This window comes from Zingiber officinale, chromosome 3A, assembly GCF_018446385.1.
Source record: "Zingiber officinale cultivar Zhangliang chromosome 3A, Zo_v1.1, whole genome shotgun sequence".
Classification (NCBI taxonomy): Eukaryota; Viridiplantae; Streptophyta; class Magnoliopsida; order Zingiberales; family Zingiberaceae; genus Zingiber; species Zingiber officinale.
The window spans coordinates 37,838,165-37,861,306 of NC_055990.1; the positions used below are offsets into that span (position 1 = coordinate 37,838,165).

The window sequence follows — 23,142 nt, forward strand, 5'->3', positions numbered from 1 at the left end:
CCTGCCAGACGTCTGGTCAGCCCTTCGACCCGTCTGGACTTCTTGCCAGCTATCCGGTCAGCCCGTCGACCTAGCTGGACTTCTTGCCAAGCGTCCGGTCAGCCCGTCGACCCGCTTGGACTTCTCGCCAGCTATCCGGTCAGCCCGTCGGCCTAGCTGGACTTCGTGCCAGACATCCGGTCAGCCCGTCGACCTGTCTAGACTTCTCCTGCACACTCGATCAAAGTGTCAGATAACAACAAAACTAACTTAACCTATTTGTCATTCATCAAAACCTAGGTTAGACCGTTAGTGCTACCCGCACCAACAGTCCAGTACTAACACTCTTAGTTTTACAAGATAGCGCGGAGTCTTCTTCTAGTCAACACTAGAACCATGTTCCTAGTTAGCCGTCTTCTCAACTTTCGGACAGGATCAGTAATCTTAGTTGTTGAAGATTTGTTAAAGCTTGCAACTATACGAGCTCAAAACCTCCATAAATGCCGAGAGCTCCCAGTGATTTAAACCTGACCAAATCCTCTAGTAGCTTGCTAAGCCAACAACAACCTTCCACATTAAGCACTACTAAGTTTTTGAGCCTTATTATAGATTTTGGTAGCTATTGAAGCTTTGTGCAATAAGCAAGTTTCAACTTATGGATTCGTTCAGGTAGCCTTTGAAGCTTTTCACAGTGAAGCAAACTTAAACTTCGCAAATTAATTAGGTCAAAAAGTGATTCCGGAAGTAACTCTATCTTATTCTTTGAAAGGTGGAGGTATCTCAAGTTAACCAACTTGCTAATTTCTTTGGGTAGCCTTTGGATCATACTACTTTGTAAATGTAATATATGCAAATGTACAAGTCTTACAAACATCTTGTTGAGGAACTTTGATATTGCAGTTCTTGCTTTCATGTGCCTTTTTTTTTTTATACTTGAAGTGTTGTTTTCTCATCATTTTCTTGTGTCGTTTCCTCGTCTTCTTGTAGAATCAATGTTATCAGCCTATTACTCACCTCAACTAGCATGGTCGGCAGTCGAAATGGAATCGCTCTGGGATTAATTTCCAAACACAAATAGCGACAGCAACTTGGAATAGTTGTTGAGTCTAATTTGAGAACCTTCATACGCAAATAGAGCATCCTTGGTAACAAGTATTTTAAGAATCCCCATGTGAGACGCATTGCTTCATTAAGAAAACTATGAGGGTGGTCAAACAAATCTGATGCGAGGCCTTCTGCTGGTACGAGGTAGTCAGCGGTCAACATGTGTAACAGGACTTCAAAATCAGTACCAGGATCAGCATCAAGTAGGTTATAGTATTGATTTAATCGTACGTGGACATGTGGAAATTTAGTATGCATATACAAATATATTCTGGCATAGCAGGTAGGGAATCTGGAAGTGTTAATTGAATAATATGGCTTAACGATCCAAAAACCTTTGCAAAAAAACGTTGATCAATCAAGCGTTGGAAGAGTTGCTTGGCAAATGGAAAGAGCTCATCGTTCTCTGATTTGTCCAGTTTCATTGGGGAGATTGGCGTTGTTGTGTGTCTCTTGAATAATTCCACCCATGCATCCTCCGATAAGGGATTCAAGGAGTATGTTCTAATATCCTCTATCCCATCTGGAAAATCTTATTCTATTGTTGATTTGCTGCTAGTGATCTAGACTATACTCCCCGGCCCACCCACACGCAACAGGATGTTCTTCAACTTATCCCACTCTTGTCGCTTCAATCTAGTAGCAAATGCTTCACAATGAAGCACAAAGAAGTATCTACTTCCATCAAATTGCTCATTAGCATATTCCCATAGGGTTTGTAGTGGTAGGTCAAGATCCAATTTCTGATCACAATGCTCTTCATTGCTTATGCTCCTTGCAAATTCTTTTCCAATGATATTAATAATCGTGAATGATGGAAGGAGGGGTATATCCACCCAAATGCAATTATGAAATTGCTCACGGTCACGGACCCAAGTGTGATGATGGCAGATCATACGTGCCAATGTCGTCTTCCCAACCCCTTCTTGACCAACTATGGCAATCACAAATGGATTGTTATCATCTCCATTGTTGTTGAAAGATGGCAATGAGTTTCTCTGCATCTTCCTCTCTACTCACCACCTCATTTTTGACAACAATTGAGTAATCTTCTTGGAGTGGGTTCATCGAATTCATGGGGTCCCTCCGAAGACCCATTGCAAACCCTCTTAAGTACAAGAGAATTCAAGTTGCACAATATCTCTTTCAGCTCCACTAAAATAGCAAATGACGAAAGTGCACCTGTTGGATGTTGCTCGCAATGGAATGATGCAAGCTTGCTTCCCGATCCAAGATTCGACTGAGCAAAATTCCGACTCCATTTCAACTCATACTTATATAGCACTCCCATCTCGGGGATAATGATCATTGATTGATAGCCCAAAGACTATCACAAATCAACACCAAGTGATTTTGGATATGTAGCAAGCGGCCTTGTGCCATCGTGGCAGGCGATGGTAGCACCTGCAACAATAGATGCTTCAATTCCAGGAACACCAACATAATTTCTTCTACCTCTTATTTTCTTTGCTAGCGAATGATCTTAATTTTTCTTGGGTGAACACTAGCGAATGATCTTATGCATCATCAACATCTAGTTTTGATACGTGCACCATCAGCATCTTTCATTTGTCATTATCACAAGCAAAGGGAAGTATTCTTTTACTCCTTAAGTAGTATAAATACCATGCTTTACCACGTAAATATCCTTAATGTGCATCTCACGAAAGCTGTAATACACATGGAAAAAAAAACATATTTTCCCTAGAATTAATGGCTTTGACAAGCTTAAATCCTTAACGGATTTAGTTTTCGATTTGTATAAAACTTAAATACTTTTTTTTCTTCCTTTTTCTCGGTTTCTTTTATTAAAGTAAATGCTGGAAGTTCTTTGCTTTCACTAACAGCATTTATATATCCGAATTTGATATCCTGCGTGTCTACACAGTATACGACTGTGCATTCGCACAGTGCATGACTGCGCCCGGGATATCATTGGTTTTATTTTTTTTTATTTAAATTTTTGAATTAAAAAAATAATTAAAATATTTTTTTAAAATTTTATTTTTAAGATTCAGACTTTGAATTATAGTATCAAAGTTATTTTTTTTTTTATTTTACGTCTAGAGTTCAGGCTTTGGGTTATAGTATCAAAGCTATTTAGGGTTCAGGCTTTGGGTTATAGTATCAAAGCTATTTTTTTTTAGATTTTACCTCTAGGGTTCAGGTTTTGGGTTATAGTATCAAAATTATTTTTTTAAGATTTTACCTCCAGAGTTCAGGCTTTGGGTTATAGTATCAAAGTTATTTTTTTAAAAATTTTACCTCTAAGGTTCAGGCTTCCTAATTAAGTTATAGTGTTTGTTTAAAAAAAAAATTAAATTAAATTAATTTAAGTATTTATTAAATATTGTAATATATTGAAGGGATATATTAATGTATTAAAAATTTATATAAGGAAATGTTAATTTTTTTTAGTTAATTTTCTTAATTTAAAATATTAAAAAAAATAACAAAGCTATTAAGACGCGCAGGAGATCAATACTCTTTATATATCATACTGATTCATGGCATTGAATAATTAATTGACAGTAGTTAAATTATTAATTTTTAAATAATAAAAAATATATTATTTCTAAAGCACTTTATCAAAGCAAACACTCCTAATCTATAAGATTTTGGGGGCCTTTATAATTAATAATTCTCAAAATTCTCAAAAATACCCCAAATAAATCAGGCAGCGCTGTTAAATTAATATTTTTAAAAATGAAAAATAAATTATCGTTTTTCTAGGATTTTATCAAAATAAATACCCTAATATATAGGAAATGTGAAAAGGTGTTTAATTAACCCAATTACACCACTATCTTTATTTTAATAAAGAATGTCAACAATTACTCTAAAAATTTAGATAAGTCAATTTAATAAACTGATTTAAACAATACAAGAAGTATTTATTATAGTGGATTGCATACAATGAAGCATTTGAAATAATAATATTATGGCAAGGAAACGACTAGACCCACATCCATCTAACATCCCCTATTGCTAAAGTAAACTGACTCAAAAAAAAAAAAATCTAAGAATACTGGACGAAGCAAGTGCATTAATAAGGTTCGGCAAGAAAAGCAAAGGCCAAAGGACGAGAATTTCTAGAAATGCAAAACAATGTTGTAATGAGCCAATTTGCAGTGTCTAATGCACACTCAAAGCACAAAATGGAGCTGGATGGCTGATAAATATGTTTCGCGACGTAAATCAAGAAAAAATTCCAGCATGAAAAACGATGAAACTTGCATAGTGACATTATTTTCCTGCCAGCCCACAACTTGTACTATCTCATTCTGTCTTTTACTCTCTTTTTTCGGTTTTTTTTTCCTTCACTTCCTTCGATTAGAATAGCAAAAGACTGAGAGGCATTAGATAGGGCAGGGAGGGACTTCAAGGGTCGAGCCAGCCTGAATCTGCCCCCAACCAATCAGACGCCAATGCTTCTCAACTCGCCGACTAAGCGCAACCTTTTCGCCTTTGCTGGTGCACACAGGAGCAGTGAGTTGCAGCTTAGCCAAATCATTCTTCACTGCAACAACCCGAGCCCCAGTCGACATGGAACCTATGTTGAGCATCAGGATCTCACTCTTGGCCAGCTTGGAGACTTTCCCTTGTCTCTCAGTTCCTTTTGTCCGGACACCCAACAGCCTACGGAGAAGAAAGAAGTTCACCTGCAAGATAAAGTCAAAACATTTGACATCCAGAAGTCACCTACACAACCATTTATGCCCGCTGCTATTCTATCTGCCCGCTGCTATTCTATCTTTTAATTCTAACAAAGGCCAATACCCATTAAATTAAGGCAATTATGTCCTATTCAACATTTCTCAATGTCTCCCTAGTCTTATTCCCCAAAAGACTCCCCACCATTTTATTCAGTGATATTTTCATCAATAGAAAACTAATTCAAAAGTCATATTCGAGCTAAAGACCACCACAAAATAAAAATGAAACTGGTTCTCAAAATATTTGCATTCAAACGAAGAACTTTCTGTAGCAAATTTAGCATTGCTTATTTCATTAATAGTGGCATTCATAGTTGGTCACTGTGAACTACTTTTTCCATTTTAATTTGCTCAATCCTTGTATCATTGTCAATATAATTATTTAGAATCACCCAATATGGCCATTTTCAAATTATCAAAGTTGAGCTTAAACTAGAATTGGAAACGACACAAGAATGTCATCTTGAATTTGTCATCTTGAATTTGCCATCTGGGGTTAGCATACAAATTGGCAAAATTTCATAGTAGATAATGGTCCCAAATGATGTGCATCTTCTTTGCTACGCCTACACAGCCCAATCTTAATGAACTCACAACTAATGGTTACTAATTTATAAATTGTTTAATGCCAAACTAAGTTCTAAATTGAACTGAGAGAATTTAAACTAATTATACTTTGCATAAGTTGCTAGGACTCTAGAGAAAATCAATGGAAGACTACTAAGTATCAAAAGCAAATATAAGTTGCTTCAACAATTGAAGCAATAACCAGGCAATTAAAAGGACTAAAGTATCAAAAGCAAAGTACCAATGTAACCTACCTCAAGCTCTACAAAAACATCAGGCAGTGAACCCACTTCACCAAGCACCTGGCCAACCAATCTATCAGCACGAGTCAATGTAGGGTCCATTGTTGTACCCACACCAATGAGTCCACCAGGTACAGCAAATTGTAGCTCATTTTGTTCAGCATACAGGGAAACAATCCTTGAGTAGATAGGGGTGCACTTTATATTCCCACTCTCATCTTTGATAACAATACCAGGCCGGACTTCAATAAATTGGTTCACTTTCAAAACACCCTGTATAAACCATTACCAATGATGTTATAAAAAAAATAGAGAATGTATAAAGTACTTGCAAATAGAATAAGAAATGAGGAAAAACTCATAGAGACACATTTAAGATAGTACGGACATATACACAATTAGATGCTCTAGTTATACGATCTGAAACTATAACCAATACATAAATTAAAAGAGAAAGAGAAAGATAAAAAAAACTTAGTTAACAATGATAAACTAAAATAAAATTTATTAAAATATAAATGATGATATAGTAAGGGATAGTCTAATGGTGTAAGAGGATCCATACCCTAGAACCCACTTAGTGGGATAAGACTTTGTCGTTGTTGTTGTTTTTGTATAGAATACTTACAAATATCATTCAACTTGCATTAAAATGATGAAAGATATGTTACATACCCTTAGGATGCTTCCACCGGCAACACCACCTTTTATCTCATCAACCTCTGAGCCAGGCTTATTCACGTCAAATGAACGAATAACAATCATATTAGGAGGGGAAGTAAAATTCCTTTCAGGAATGGGAATTTTCTTAACTAGATACTCGCAGACAACGTCGATATTATATTTTAATTGAGCAGATATTGGCACAACTGGAGCCCCATCAGCTATAGTCCCCTGCCATTTTTTCATATTCTAACTCTGTTGTCAACTATATCTGAGATAGGAAATGGGAAAAAATTTAGCTTTTTTGTTAAAGGTTGACCTGAATGAACTTCTGGATTGCCTCATGTTGATTGATGGCAGCACTTTCCTGAATAAGATCAATCTTATTTTGTAGAATAATTATATGTTGAAGTCGCATGATTTCAACAGCAGCAAGATGCTCAGATGTTTGGGGCTGTGGGCAACTTTCATTGCCAGCTATAAGAAGCAAAGCTCCATCCATGATTGCAGCACCATTAAGCATGGTAGCCATAAGAATATCGTGGCCCTATCAAGAAAATGCAAACGATTCCAGAATCAAAAAGAAAATTCTCAAACTTTTGCTTTAGTTCGCAGAGAGGAAAGTAACTGACTGGACAATCAACAAAGGAAACATGTCTTAGAAGTTTCATCCTTGTGTTCTCAAATCCAGCAACGTCGCACAGAGGACTGTCTTCTTTTCCACTTCCGTAAGCCCTGCATAAGCATATGGCATCAACAATTCAAGACATAAGAAAATAACATGTTTAAAAAATGCCACTTTGGTCGGTCTGAAACATACTTGTAGCACATTGGTCGAGGGCATCTCTCATCTTCACATTTATAAATCTTTGCATTGGCATATCCAAGCTTGATAGTAATATTACGCTCCAATTCATTCTTGAATCGAACAGTCTAGAAACATCAAGCCAATCATTAGATATATTTTGTGTTTGGTCTATTCTAATTAAAACAATTTAGTACAATTAGTATTTCAAAATATATTCTAATAGCAGATTGTCAATCAAAAAGAGATTGTATTGACAATATGTCTCATGTATTCTGGTAGCTAATACGAGTATTCGTATCTTTTTTCTATTGATAGCAAATTTTCTCAGTGCTGTCACAAGATTCTGAGTATTCCCAACTTTTAACATAATTAAACTTGGGTATAGACACACTCTTGTCGTTTCTAACATGAATAACAACAATATGCTGTTAGCATTTGTAGATTCAGATTCTATATCAAGACATCCTGGACCTCTGAGTCAACATAAAGGCAGCAAGAAAATTAAAAAAAAACATTGTTGCAGCATTTATGTGAAAATTGATGATTAGACACAATAAATGCAGGGGGGAAACTTAAAATGTCAACAGATAAACAGAAAAGCTTCCTAGTAACCATTTGGATAAAAAGATGTCCTGTTACTGAAAACAAGAATAAAAAAGCCATTAAGTTCATAACATTGTTGTGAAATTATCTAAGTCGCATCAAACACAAACATTGAAACAGACATGAACAGCAATCTTGATTCTTGACAACTGTAGAAACTATGCAAAAGTATCTTACCAATATGTTAACTGATTCAAACTAAAGAACTACCTGTACACCAGATATCGCTTTCACCACAGTCGACTTTCCATGAGCCACATGACCAATGGTACCTAACGTAAGTTCAATAGAAAAATGCAAATTAGCATTTAAACAAAAGAAATAACAGGATAACAAGAAAAAGAATGAATTATGTTCCTATTGTGTACTTTAGAAATAAAGAACTTTAAAAAAAACTTCTTGTGAATCAAACTATGTGTATGTATTTGGTTTGACAGAGCTAAGATTTCTATTTGCTGGTGCAGCTTCTAAGTTTGAGAGTGAGAATTTCTGTGAACTAGAGAGAAGATTTTTTTTTTCTTCAGGTCAACTAAATCCTGAGATTTATAGGGGAAAAAAACAATAGTAAGCTGTCATTGTCTGAACTATTGGGTGTCAGCTATGGATCTTATCCTATAATTGATAAATACAGTTAAGATTCATGATCGTAAAGTTTAGGCACGTTTTACACTGATCATCAATGCCTAACGACAGGCAATATTAAAGTTAAAGAGTAGAAAACATCAATGATAAATTTCAACACTGTCAATTATCTTTAGAATGTGAAATGGTAACAAAATAATGTATTAGGAAAAATTTTAGACATAAAAACTCTGTAGTAGGTACAAACTTTCTTATTTGCTTCCCAGTTGGAAAGATCTAAAGTTGTTACAAGGGTTGAAAGATGGGAGAGGGAAAGGGTAACAAAATTGTACATGAATCATGGATCAGTTTTGTACACTCCTATGTTGCTTTCCATTCTGCTTTCTAGTTATCTATCCAAGTACATTGGGCCTAAAGTCAGTCAAAACTCACCCATGTGAACTTTAAATTACCCAGTGCAGCATCAAACAGAAGGTAAAAATTTTAATGCATCCCTCATCCACCCAAGGAGAATATTCTCCAACAAAAACTTTCCAACGATAAGAACTATATATTAAGTACAATTATAGTAGCTATTCAAGGGGTTAATATAAATGACGTTAATTTTTTTTTGTTTTGAAATTACTTAAAACATAAATAGCAAGAGCGACAAGCTAGCGTCTCCACATGTGTCTAATTTAAAATCAATATGAGATTTTGTGGAAATACAATAGGAAACACACTCTGCATTTGGAATTCTTAAGATAAAGTATAAACCAGACAAAGCCCTCACCTATGTTAATGGTAGCTTGACGCGAGATAACTTCTGGCGACAATGGATGAAGCTTTGTAACATCAAGTTTACTCAAGTCCTGCTCCATCAATCCTTTTCGAGACATTTTCGAAGCGAACGATGAACCAGTACTCTCTGAGAACAACAAAGCGAAATTTACAGGCATAAAGCATGCGTTTACTCAAGCACTACTACTCTCACATAACAAACAAGAAGCAAAGTTAGTTCTTTTCCCCTTGTTTCGATGTTTTCCTCAACGTCGATTACGAAATCGCATAAAAAAGAGGCAACCAACGGTTGATGAGGAAAACCTTGTCAGAAGAAAGAGCCGACGGATTTCCGGAGACCGGTGACGAGGCGGGGAAGCTACGGCGGCTACCGACGGGTTGGAGAACGTTGAGGCGGGGGCGATGCGACGGGAGGAATGGGGGATTAGGGCAGATTTCCAGATCTAATATATTCGTATCGTTTTGTGGTTGGATCAAGCCAAGTTCGCGACTCGTGGTGGAGTCAAACGAATCCCACAAATATGGTCAAACCGTCGCGGAGGTGTTTACTTGAGCAAAAAGGGAAGAGGAGCGTGGATGGAGTAAGGAAAGGGTAGTTGTAGAGTATTGGATGAGGTGCTATCATATACCAAGACGTCATTCTTTATGTTTGTTAATTATTAAACTTTACTGATAACTCTAATGTAAGTATCTGGATAAATTTTGATATGATAAATTGAATTAAGTTACGTCTTTTTATATTTAATCATTGTATTTATGTGTACAGAAACTTAAAAATATATAAAATCATAGCTAGCAAGAAGGATAATATAGGAAACGAGTTTACGGACTCAGTACATCAGAATGACGAGATGATGTGGAAGAGCACACCAACAGACGAGAAGGATACCCGCGGCGCTTCAGAGAGACGAAAAGCCGGAGTGAAAGTCTGTTCGAGGAAAGAAGATCGGAGTTAGGTTTAAGTGAGCTCAACTATGGATAGTCAGAGAATCACTCAAGCAACCGGAGTGGAAGTTGAATAAGTCAACGTGTTGTTGACTTATCCGGGCACCTTGACCATGTCCAGGCGCTTGGACCCCCTGGCACAGCAAGGGTGCCCATTATTGCGACGATGATGTCGAAGTCCACGTCAGCAATAATCCGAGCGCTCGGACCGATCCAGGTGCCCAGGCAAGGATAAATCTTTATCCTCATAATGTTGTGGAGTCGTTACAAGCATATAAGATGCACTGTTGGGGACGTATGGATCGGGTCCAAGCGCACGAAGATGCTACGTCAACAAAACGGCTAGTTCGACCAACATGTTATATAAATTTTGTCTTTCTATTCATGCTTCAAATTTTTGTAAGCGCCTTTTCCGCCTACATCGAAGGGGAATTTTAGTGAGTTTATACTGTTTTGGATTAGCAACCTCCTCAATTGCAAACCAAGTAATTCCTTGTGTCTCTTACCTTTTATGTCTTTTACTTTGTTTATCTAATGTGTGTTTGTGAGTACTGGATGCACCAGCTAATCAAACTTGCATTTTGATAATTGGCAAAGGTTCAAAGTTAAGCTGTATTATGATCTATCAAGTTTAACTGAGTGTGCAGGAAAGTCAAGGTGAAAGTCCTAGTGGAGGCTAGGCAGAGAAGTCCTAATAGACACTAGGCAGGTGGAAAGTCCTAGTTACGACTAGACAATGAAGTCCTAGTCCGTGAGATTGGGCAAAGTCTTGACAAGTCGAGGACGTCGGGCAAAATCCTAGGGTTGAAAATACTAGGTGGAAGTCCTGGGGGTCACAGACACCAGACGGAAGATTGGATGGATCGGGGTTCGGACGTCTACCAAAAAGTCCTAAGGTCTCGGATGTTGAGCAAAAGTACAAACGGTATGGAGGACCGGTTTGGAAAAAAAAAGTAATCTCTCTTAAGAGAAGTAGGTGAGAACGTGTTCCTCGAAGAGGAAATAGTCGATGTCGGTCCTACCTAGAGTTTCAGCGAAACACAAAGTCAAGACCCAAGACCGGACAGTTTGGAGACTATCAAAATTATTCTGCTTTATATATTATATGTGCTTATACTAACCTTATGTTGCAGAAAGTTGATGGCTGGAAAAGAGGAGTCCAGGCACCTGGAGCATATCTAGGTGTCCAAACATCTGAGCGCCCGAAGTTGCTCCAGGCACCCGGGCCAGCAACAAAGAGGGACCTCCCGGGTGACTACTGAGGGTACATGGATTGTCCGAATGCCCAGGCGGGTCCAGGCGCTCGAATCGACAAAAGGTCATCTTCTTTCTGTCGTGGCATGCTACGATTGGCCGACCCACATCACCAATCCAAGCGCCCAAACTAGTCCAGGCGCCCGGGTCGGTCCGAGCGCTCAGAGATGGATGAAATTTGTCAAATAGAGTTTTGGCGAAAGCACGCCACGTCAACCCGGTGGGGGCACCCGGGGAGGTTCCTGTTGGACCACTGCGAGCGGCTAGAAGGGGGGTTGAATAACCTGTAAAAACAAAAGCACAACCCTTCCTCCGAACTTTCAACAGAACACTTGCATAAAATAGAAAAATAATAAATTAAAACAGAAAAGAAAGAGGCACCAGATGTTTACTTGATTACAACCGGAGAGGTTGTTAATCCAAGGAACATGTCGCACTAGGATATCTTCTTCAGGCGGTGAAGTCTCTTACAGCAATGAAAGCACAAAAAGAAAGAAGTTAATCAAGAGATTGAGCGTACAAATGTTGGAATTACAATTTCTGAGTTGATGAAAAGCTTTTGAACCAAAACTATATTTATAGCCTTGATTGGGGCGGCCCGAAGGGGTTCCAGGCGCCCTGGGGGGATAAAATTTTATCCCCCAACATTTAGATCGTGATTGGCGCGATCTGGTCAAAAAGTTAACTCAGGCGCCCGGAAGGGTTCCGGGCGCCCCGGACAGTTCCGGGCGCCCCGGACAGTTCCGGGCGCCTCGGCTGGGAAAGTCAACCCCGTTGACTTTTTTCAGCCGGGGTCATCTGCTCCGGCTTCGTTCGCCTCAGACCGAGTCTTCCGCTCGCTTAGGTGATCTCTGCCATCCGGAATAGGGCTCACCCGAACCCCACTTCCGGTCTTCTCGAGCAAGCTTCCGCTCCGGCTTCTCATCCCTCGGAATCGTCGCATGCTTCCTTCTCGTCTGCCAGGGTACTTATCCGCAGTCTTCGTCCCTCGGTCGCACCCCGTGCCGACCTTCTCGCTAGCTGTGTCTCTTGTTCCTTGAGCAGTCTTCCGCTTCGGATTCTCGTCCCTTGGAACCACTGCACACTTCCTTTTCGTCCGCCGGTGTACTATTCCACAGCGCCTCATCCATCGGACGCACCGCGTGCCATCCTTCTCACTAGTTGCATCTTCCGCTCGACTACCTGTGCTCCTAAGCTCCTGCACACTTAGACACAAGGTTACTCCCCTCCAGTGACTTACCTTAACTTACCTGCCAGACGTCCGGTCAGCCTTTTGACCCATCTGGACTTCGTGTCAGGCATCCGGTCAGCTCTTTGACCCGTCTGGACTTTGTACTAGCTATCCAGTCCGCCCGTCGACTTAGCTGGGTTTCGTGGCAGATAGCCGGTCTCTCCGTCAATCTATCTGGACTTCGTGCCAGCTATCTGGTCAGCCCGTCAATCTAGCTGGGCTTCTTTTGCACACTTGGTCAAAGCGTTAGATCACAATAAAACTAACTTAACTTACTTTGTCATTAATCAAAACCTGAGTTAGATCGTCAGTGTTAACCGCACCAACACTAGCTTATTACAAATTGAGTATGGAATGAGGCTAACACTTGCCCCCAAATCATAAAAACCTTTTTATATAAATTATGATCCTATAGTGCAAGGAATATAAAAGCTTCCTGGGTCTTGGAGCTTCGGGGAAGTGTTCTTTTCAAATAAAGCGCTACATTCTTCAATAAGAGCTACAATCTTGATCTCTCCTTTTATTCTTTTGTTGGACATAATATCCTTCAGAAATTTGGCAAACTTTGGCATTTGTTGAATGACATCCATTAGAGGGACCTCAACACAAATATCTTTAACCTTATCAAGAAATCTGCTAAATTCTTCATCCTTCTTCAACATGACTAATCTTTGAGGAAAAGGGATTACTTGACTTTGAGGATAGCGTTAAAGAGTCTTTTCAACCTTCTTGGTATTTTCTTCATCATCTTGAATCTCAACTGGTTCAAGTGTTGGAGGAGAGAACTCTTCTTGAATTTTCATCCCTTTTGGAGCAGTCACTTGAGGATCCCCCAAGGTCTGTCCACTACTAAGCTCAATTTTGTTGCGGTGTTCCATTGGATTTACATCAGATTTTTCAAGGAATTGTCTTGATGCTCTTGAAGATGAAGAAGTTATCTGGGCAATTTGGCTATCTTACATTTTCTGGTGTTTCTCTGAATTATCCATTCTCTAATTTAACAACTTGATTTCTTGCTTAAATTCGTTTTGAGCAGAAATGACTTCTTCAAGAATTTTCTCCAATTTAGAAAATTGATAGTCTTGAGAAGGTTATTGTTGTTGAAAGTTTTGTTGTCCAGGCTGGTAGCTCGATCTAGCCTCCGTGGATGGTCCTTGATCTTGATTATTACGATAAGAGAAGTTTGGATGATTTTTCTGACCATAGTTTATGTGTTGGAGTATGGATTGTTTTGTTTCTGATTGTAACTCATGATTGCATCACACTGCTCAAGTTGATTGATATGTGCAGAAATGATTCCCAATGGGCATGAGTCTTGAGCATGATCTGTGCTTCCACATGTTTCACAAACACATACTATAGCGTTGACCGTGCTAGAATTTGTTCTCATATTTTCTAGCTTTTTAGTAAGAGCATTTAGTTTTGAAGACATCAAAGTAATTGCATCTACATCAAATTTTCCTGATGCTTTAACTGGGTTTGGATAAGAATAGCCTCCACTTCTTTTTGTTGCCCATTGATGATGGTTTTGTGCTACACTTTCACTAAGACTCTCGGCTTCTGATGTGAACCCAACGAGAGAGATATCTCAAGAACCCACAACGAATTGAAAACAGAAAGAAGGAAGGTCTAAGTCGATAAGATGGATGAAAAGAAACCTCGACCCAATGCTTAGAAAAGCACGAACCTTGGTATAGTAGATGGAAGACGCCACAACCTTGGGATTGAGGTTGATAAGTCTTCGAACGCCACAAGGAGATGCCTTGATAAGTTCAAGTTCAATGAAGAACCAACAAGCGAGAGCCTCACCGTGTTTTAGATTGAAAAATATATCAAAGATACATGTGTGGCCGTCACCCCCTTTATTTATAGCTATAAGGTGACCAAAAAACCCTAAAAGGCCAAAAGAAAGCCCATTTAGTAAAGGCCCATAGAGACTACTTAGCCATTTTAAGCATATGGCATTATTACAACCCAAATAAAGGTAAAAATGAGTCCAAATTGAGCCAACATATTCATACTACATAGATATGAGACTTAAATACTAATTTAGCTCATCTAAGGCTCAAATTAGGTTGACTAAGCCGGATGACTTGCTCTTGGTCAAACATTCTTCAATAGTAGCTTTGGCCTTCACATCTTCAATTATCACATTAAGTGCTTCCTTCATCTTTTTAGCCCTAGCCCTTGTAATTGGTCCTCTATTGATGCATAATGGATCATCATTAATATCTGGAGTGGATTGAACATGACCCATATCACTAGCTTGTTGCACAACTTGTTCTCTTTCATTTATTCCATCATTCCCCCTCTCCTCAAAAGGATTCGTCCTCGAATCTTGATCACCTACATCAAAAGGAGAAAGATCAGAAACATTAAATGTAGCACTCACATTATACTCACTTGGTAAGTCAAGCTTGTATGCATTATCATTGATTCGAGCAATGACTTGAAATGGACCATCTCCTCGTGGATGCAACTTAGTACGATGTTTAGCTGGAAATCTTTCCTTCCTCATATGAACCCAAACCCAATCTCCGGGTTCAAAGATCACTTTCTTTCGTCCCTTGTTGGCTTGCGCAACATATTGTTCAGTCCTCTTTTCAATTTGCAATCGAACTTTCTCATGCAGTTGCCTCACAAACTCAGCTTTTCTGGTACCATCTAAACTGGCACGCTCAGAGATAGGCAAAGGTGATAAATCTAAAGGAGTTAAAGGTTTGAACCCATATACCACTTCAAAAGGAGAAAAATTAGTAGTAGAATGCATAGATCTATTATAAGCAAATTCAACATGTGGTAAACAATCTTCCCAACCTTTTAAATTCTTTTGAATGATAGCTCTCAACAAAGTAGATAAAGTTCGATTTACTACCTCAGTTTGTCCATCTGTTTGTGGATGACAAGTTGTGGAAAACAAAAGCTTTGTTCCTAACTTTCCCCACAATGTCTTCCAAAAGTAGCTTAGAAACTTTGCATCACGATATGAAACTATGCTCCTCGGTACTCCATGAAGTCGCACGATCTCCCTAAAAAATAGATCAGCAATATGGTTAGCATCATCTTGTTGGGTTCTTCGGGCCGCGAAAATCGCTTTTTCGCATCGCGAAAACCCCGAGTCACCCAAAGCCATGGATCTCGTGTAAAGATTCGTAAACAAAATTTCGAAAAACCTTTTTCTTGTACGAGTTTGTAAAAACTTTAGATCTACACTAAAGTTAAGATCATTACCCTTGTAGCGAAGCCCTTCGCGTTCCCGCTCGTCCAAAATGCCGGATCTCTAGACCGTCAAGTGTACGGTCCTCTAGAAGTATCCACACGGACAACTTAGGTGGAGAAAACCTCACACAAAGGTGTGCTAGCACCTTGGTAAGGTTCGGCCAAGTAAGGAGGAGAGGGAGAGGGAGAGGGAGAGCTTGAGGAATGCACACTTGAATGAATGAATTCAAAATCAATTCATCCCATTCAAAATTGTGGCCAGCCACTATCATGTGTAACTCCCCATTAAATGCAATTAATGTGAAGTTATTAAGAAAATGGCTTTGTAACTTCCATGATGTGGCAAAACAAGATGATGTGGAGCAACACCATTGGTCCACATCTTGCCACCTCACTCATGATGTGGCAAAGAGTCAAGTCAAACTTGACTCTTCCTCTTCCTCTCTAGTCAAGTCAAACTTGACTCAATCTCTACCATGGTTGATCTAATCTAACCACTTGATTCGAGCCAACTTAATATAATGAATCTAATTCATTAAATTAAATTGATTCAATGAGTCAAAATCTAAATTAGACTCATTGAACACATAAATCAACTTGAGTCGAACTCAAGTTAGCCCAAATAGGATTACTCTTAATCCAATTTGATTCATCAAATGAATCTAATCCTCTTGGTTTATCATATGAACCTAATCTCCATCTAATTGTCCTAAGTGTGTGACCCTATAGGTTCTTATAATGTTGGCAATGCCCTAAACCCATTTAGGAGCATAAGTAATGAGCGGTATCTAGCAACACATCATTACTACCCAAGTTACAAGAATGTTGAGATCCAACATCACCTTGTGACTACTAATTGTGACTCCTCACAATATGTGACATTGTCCTTCTATTCTAGACATCTAGATTGATCAATATGAGGCATAGACCATGTCATCCTCTAATCAATCTAAATCTTGAACTCCAAGTAGACTCACTCGATCAAATGAGCTCAACATCTAATGTTGACTCATTTGGGCATGGCCATGCACTTCGTGGTCTAACTCTATCAAGAATATTGATGTCGCTCCCGTCATATGGGAGGGATAGATCCCATCTACATCACTCACATCCCTTTGCATAATTTGTTACATACCCAGTAATCGCCTTTATAGTCCACCCTGTTACGGGTGACGTTTGACGAAACCAAAGTACATAACTCCTTATGTAGGGATCCATGGTGACTTCAGGTCTAAGGACTAATAGTCATACTAATAGCCACATGAGAAAGTATATGACACCCATATAACGATCCATGATACTTTCTCATGGCGGGTCATTCAGTATACATTCTCCAATGTATACCCATGTGTCAGCTTGATATCTCTATATCCATGACTTGTGAGATCAAGTCATCGAACTGACCTACATGCTAGTCTTATTGCATTAACATTGTCCCTGAATGTTAATACTCGACTAGGAATGATTTAGAGCAGTGTTCCCTATATCATCTCACTATCGATTCAACTAATCGATTGATATAGGTATGAACCCTCTACTCAAGGACGCTATTATACTTAGTCTATTTGGCACAAATACAAATAAGTATAATAACCAAACAAATGCCTTTATTAATATACAAGAATATGATACAATGAGTACATACAATCATCAAATGATTGGCTCTAGGGCTCTAACTAACACATCTGTTTTCCTACAAGGAATAAAATGAGACATTTTAGAAAATCTGTCCACAACCACAAAAATAGAATCCATACCACGTTTAGACCTTGGTAGTCCTAAAACAAAATCCATGGAAATATCAACCCAAGGTTCACTAGGAATTGGTAAAGGTGTATACAGTCCATGAGATAAAGATCTAGATTTCGCTTGCCTACATATAATACACTTCTCACAAAATTTAACTACATCCCGTTTCATTTGTGGCCAAAAGAAATGCTCTACCAACACTTCTAGAGTTTTTTTTAACTCCAAAATGTCCCATTAGTCCCCCACCATGAGATTCTTGGATTAATAATTCCCTTAATGAACAATTAGGCACACACAACCTATTCACTCTAAAAAGAAACCCCCCATGTCTATAAAACTTCCCAAATGCAGTATGTTCACAAACTTCAAACACATTTCCAAAGTCAGAATCATTAGAATATAAATCTTTAATGTATTCAAATCCTAACAATTTAGTGTTTAAAGTAGAGATCAAGGTATACCTTCGAGACAAAGCATCAGCAACAATGTTTTCCATACCTTGTTTATACTTGATCACATAAGGGAATGATTCAATGAATTCTACCCATTTTGCATGATGTCTATTCAACTTACTTTGGCTCTTCAAATGCTTCAACGATTCATGATCAGTGTGAATAACAAACTCTTTGGGCCACAAGTAATGCTGCCAAGTCTCTAAAGCCCTCACCAATGCATGCATCTCCTTGTCATAAGTTGGATAGTTTAAAGCTGCTCCGCTGAGTTTCTCACTAAAATAAGCAAGGGGTCGACCTTCTTGTATTAGCACAGCTCCAATACCTATTTCTGATGCATCACACTCAATTTCAAAAGTTTTAGCAAAGTTAGGTAATGCAAGTAATGGTGCTGAACTTAGCTTCTCCTTAAGTAAATTGAAAGCTGAAACTTGTTCACTATCCCAACGAAACCCAACATTCTTTTTAACAACTTCAGTCAAGGGTGCAGCTATAGAACTAAAATTTTTAACAAACCTTCTATAGAAACTTGCCAACCCATGAAAGCTACGTACCTCAGTTATCGTTTTTGGTGTTGGCCATTCACGTATTGCCTTAACCTTTTCTTCATCAACCGCTATTCCCTTAGCACTAGTCTTAAAAGCAGTTTTCCATTCATCTCCCTCACGCATGTGAATTTGATGATAGCCAGACTTCAAATCAATTTTAGAGAAAATGCAAGAACCATGTAGTTCATCTAGCATATCATCTAATCTAAGAATAGGATGATGATACTTTACCGTAATCTTGTTGATAGCCCTACAATCAACGCACATTCTCCAAGTTCCATCCTTCTTAGGCACAAGCAAAACAGGAACTGAACAAGGACTCAAACTTTCTCGGACGTACCATTTTCTCATCAATTCTTCAACTTGCTTTTGAAGCTCCTTCATCTCCATAGGATTGCTCTTATAGGCTGGTCGATTAGGGATAGCTGCTCCTGGGATGAAGTCAATTTGGTGCTCTATTCCCCTAAGTGGTGGCAATCCATCAGGAACTTCTTCAGGAAAGACATCATCAAATTCCTGCAAAAGAGATTTAACAACACTAGGCAAAGAAGGGTTAAGATTGTTAGTGTTGAAATAAGCCTCCTTATACAAAAGTATAATCATCGGCTGTTGAGAATAAAAAGCTCTCTTAACCTCTCTTTCTTTTGCATAAAAGCTCCCTTTTTTACTCTCTAGATTTTTTGTTTCTTTTTCATTCCTCTCATCCTCACTTTTTCTTTTCTCACACTCCTTTTCTTTTCCATTTTTTTTTCTCTCACAATCTTTTCTTTTTTCACTCTCATTTTTTATCCTCAATTGATCTTCATATACTTGCTTAGGAGTTAATGGTACAAGAGTTACAAGTTTACCATGCATCTTAAAAGAATATTTATTTGTGAACTCATCGTGTATAACCCTCCTATCAAATTGCCATGGTCTACCTAAAAGCAAATGACTTGCATGCATTGGTACTACATCACAAAGAACATCATCATGATACCTACCAATGGATAATGAAACCAATACTTGCTTAGTGACCTTAACCTCCCCGCAATCATTCAACCATTGTAGTTTATAAGGTCTAGGATGTTTAGTGGTAGGTAAGCATAATTTCTCAACCAAGATAGTACTAGCAACATTAGTGCAACTTCCTCCATCTATAATCATACTACATACCTTGTCTTTGATGTGGCAACGGGTATGAAATATGTTGTCTCGTTGTTCTTCATCTTCTTCCTTCACTTGCACATTTAGAGCACGCCTAGTGACAAGGGCTTCACATTCAACGGCATACTCTTCTACATCACTTTCCATCAATGGTGGCAAGACATTATCATCTTCAGACTCACTTTCAGTTTCAATATCACCATTTTCTTTCAAAAGCATACTTCTTTTGTTTGGACATTGTGAAGCGATATGTCCTCTTCCCAAACACTTAAAGCATTTAATATCTCTATTTCTTGAAGATTGGATAGGTTCTTTACCTTTAACCAATGGAGAATTAGCATATTTATTCTTCAAAAACTCGGTCTTACTCTTTGATGCAACTTTATCATCTCTTTTGTTCCAACTAGATTTCCAAGTGGATGAATTAGAACTTTGACCATGTTTGATTGATCCCTTCCTTTTGAGTTGCCTTTCAACTTTCATGGACATATGCACCATATCTTCAAGCTCCACATAATGTTGCAACTCTACTATATTTGCAATTTCTAAATTCAAACCTTGTAAAAATCTTGCCATGGTTGCTTCTCGGTCCTCCTCCACATTGGCTCGAATCATGGCAATCTCCATCTCTTTGTGGTATTCCTCCACGGTCTTGGATCCTTGGGTTAGACTTTGTAGCCGTTGGTACAAATCTCGATAGTAATGTGATGGAATTAACCTCTTCCTCATAATTGATTTCATCTCTTCCCAAGTGCCAACGGGTCTCTCGTTGTTTCTTCTCCTGCTTAGAATAACTTGATCCCACCAAATAATAGCATAATCAATAAATTCGGCAGCAGCAAGTTTTACCTTCTTCTCTTCAGAGTAGTTGTGACAATCAAATACTAATTCCACTTTCTTTTCCCACTCCAAATATGCGTCTGGATCACTTTTGCCTTGAAAAGAAGAAATCTTCAATTTGATATTTCCCAAGTTTCTATCAACATAATCAGTCATCCTTCCCCTTCTACCACCAATTCTGATGCCACCAGATCTGCCACTAGAAACTCTATCATTAATGTCCTCAGAAATGCCATCATCATCATCGTTGTTGTCTTCACGGTTATATTGCCTTGAAATTCGTGTGGGAACTCTACCAGCTTGGCTATTTTACAATTCAGTAATTACAGCATCTTGTCTCTCCAATCTGTCGAGGATTTGATTGAATATGATTTCCATGAGTTCCAAGTGTTATCTCAAGGCACGTTGTTCAAGTGTTTCTCTAGGTCTTGCTTCTTCTCCACTTGTCGTCATTATTGTAATCTGTTGTCACTCAATCACTCAACTCGCTAATGTTAGCTCTTTAAGGAACTTAGAATTGTGGCAATTCCTTGTAAACGATCGTTGACTGATTGAAAATCCCAAAGGTATAGGATAAAAGAAAGGAAATGATAGAAGAATGCAAATTGCAGAATTGAAAAATTAAATTAAGTTCAGAAAGGAAATTTGCTAGAATTGAATCTAGGCAAAACTTATGCGAATGCGGGACTAAGAGATAAAGATATTTGAAATAAGAACTGAAAAGGATCTTGCCAGAACTTAATTTAGGCAGGTGTAGAATTAAATCTAGGCAAAACTTTAAAAGAAATGCGGAATAGGAAAGTGCAAGTATTTAGGCAAAACTTTAAAGAAATTGCGGAATTGGAAGGTGCAAATATACTAGGCAAATTATTAAAGAAAAATGTGGAATTGGAAAGTGTAAATATAATAGGCAAAACTTTAAAAGAAATGCAGAATTGGAAAGTACTAGTATAGAAATAACAATTCCCTACACTCAACTTTTTTTTTATTTTTTTTTTTCGATTTTTTTTTTGAATTTCGGCCCTTTTTTTTTGCCAAAAAAAATAATTTTTTTTTTTGAATTTCGGCTTTTTTTTTACAAATTTTTTTTTTGCCGATTTTTTTTTAAATGTCAACTCTTTTTTTTTTTACTGAAAATAATTTGCTAGCACCAAGACGAATAAAACTCACTAGGATTGAGATGATAATGATAAGCAGATAATTTTGAACAAATTGACAAAGTTTCAAGCACAAAGAGAAAAGGATAACCAAATCGATTTAGAAAAACTTGGCTCTGATATCAAATGATGTGAACCCAACGAGAGAGATATCTTAAGAACCCACAACGAATTGAAAACAGAAAGAAGGAAGGTCTAAGTCGATAAGATGGATGAAAAGAAACCTAGACCCAATGCTTAGAAAAGCACGAACCTTGGTATAGTAGATGGAAAACGCGACAACCTTGGGATTGAGGTTGATAAGTCTTCGAACGCCACAAGGAGATGCCTTGATAAGTTCAAGTTCAATGAAGAACCAACAAGCGAGAGCCTCACCATGTTTTAGATTGAAAAATATATCAAAGATACATGTGTGACCATCACCCCCTTTATTTATAGCTATAAGATGACCAAAAAACCCTAAAAGGCCAAAAGAAAGCCCATTTAGTAAAGGTCCATAGAGACTACTTAGCCATTTTAAGCATATGGCATTATTACAACCCAAATAAAGGTAAAAATGAGTCCAAATTGAGCCAACATATCCATACTACATAGATATGAGACTTAAATACTAATTTAGCTCATCTAAGGCTCGAATTAGGTTGACTAAGCCGGATGACTTGCTCTTGGTCAAACCTTCTTCAATAGTAGCTTTGGCCTTCACATCTTCAATTAGCACATTAAGTGCTTCATTCATCTTTTTAGCTCTAGCCCTTGTAATTGGTCCTCCATTGATGCATAATGGATCATCATTAATATCTGGAGTGGATTGAGCATAACCCATATCACTAGCTTGTTGCACAACTTGTTCTCTTTCATTTATTCCATCATTCGGCTTCATCTAAGCTTTTGTTCATAAGTGCCCCTCCAACTGCAGAATCTAGAGACACCTTTGTATGATAGTTGATGTCGTTATAAAACGTATGTAGAACTAGCCATTTTTCCAATTCATGATGTGGGCATTGTCTGAGCATATTGTTATATCTATTCCATGCTTCAAATAATGATTCAGAGTCTGACTGTCTGAAGCTTGCTATTAAATTTCTCATATGAGCAATTTTGCTTAGAGGATAGAATTTGTCCAGAAATTGTTGCTCAAATTGTTCCCAAGTGGATATACTATTTGCAGGCAAAGAATTTAGCCACTGTTTGGCTCTGTCTCTAAAAAAAACCCAAATAATAATAATTGCACTACTTCTGCTAGAACACCATTCATTTTCATTATACCACAGATTTCATAGAAAACTTCAAGATGTTGATTATGATCTTCATGTGGTCCGGCTCCAAACTGATTCTGCTATATTATAGTGATTATCACAGGCTTGATTTCAAAATTATTGGCTTCAATAGCTGGTCTTGTGATGTTAGAACGAGGTCCTCTTGCATACGGTGCTACATAATCTTTCAGTGGTTTGTTTGCCATATTTGAATTTCTTATTCTTCTACATGTCTTTGGGAGGTTTTTCTTTTATGAAAAATTCTATCAATTTCAGGATCAAAAGGTAACAAATCTCTTGC

General features: G+C 38.1%; 1 protein-coding gene and 1 non-coding gene across 2 annotated transcripts; one reads left to right on the top strand and one right to left on the bottom strand.

Moving 5' to 3' along the window:
* Positions 1 to 4,172: 4,172 nt before the first annotated feature.
* On the bottom strand, positions 4,173 to 9,503 carry LOC122051742 (eukaryotic translation initiation factor 2 subunit gamma-like). The gene is made up of 9 exons (XM_042613003.1): positions 9,348 to 9,503; positions 9,037 to 9,171; positions 7,893 to 7,954; positions 7,092 to 7,204; positions 6,904 to 7,006; positions 6,591 to 6,818; positions 6,284 to 6,502; positions 5,621 to 5,881; positions 4,173 to 4,745 (listed from the first exon to the last, which is right to left on the bottom strand). Exons 2-9 carry the CDS (start codon positions 9,140 to 9,142, stop codon positions 4,443 to 4,445), a joined length of 1,395 nt encoding a protein of 464 aa, XP_042468937.1. The 5' UTR covers positions 9,143 to 9,171; positions 9,348 to 9,503; the 3' UTR covers positions 4,173 to 4,442.
* A 13,066-nt stretch (positions 9,504 to 22,569) lies between these two features.
* Positions 22,570 to 22,675, top strand: LOC122054418. Its single transcript, XR_006132733.1, has one exon. It is a non-coding gene; the product is annotated as a small nucleolar RNA R71 (small nucleolar RNA).
* Positions 22,676 to 23,142: the final 467 nt, after the last annotated feature.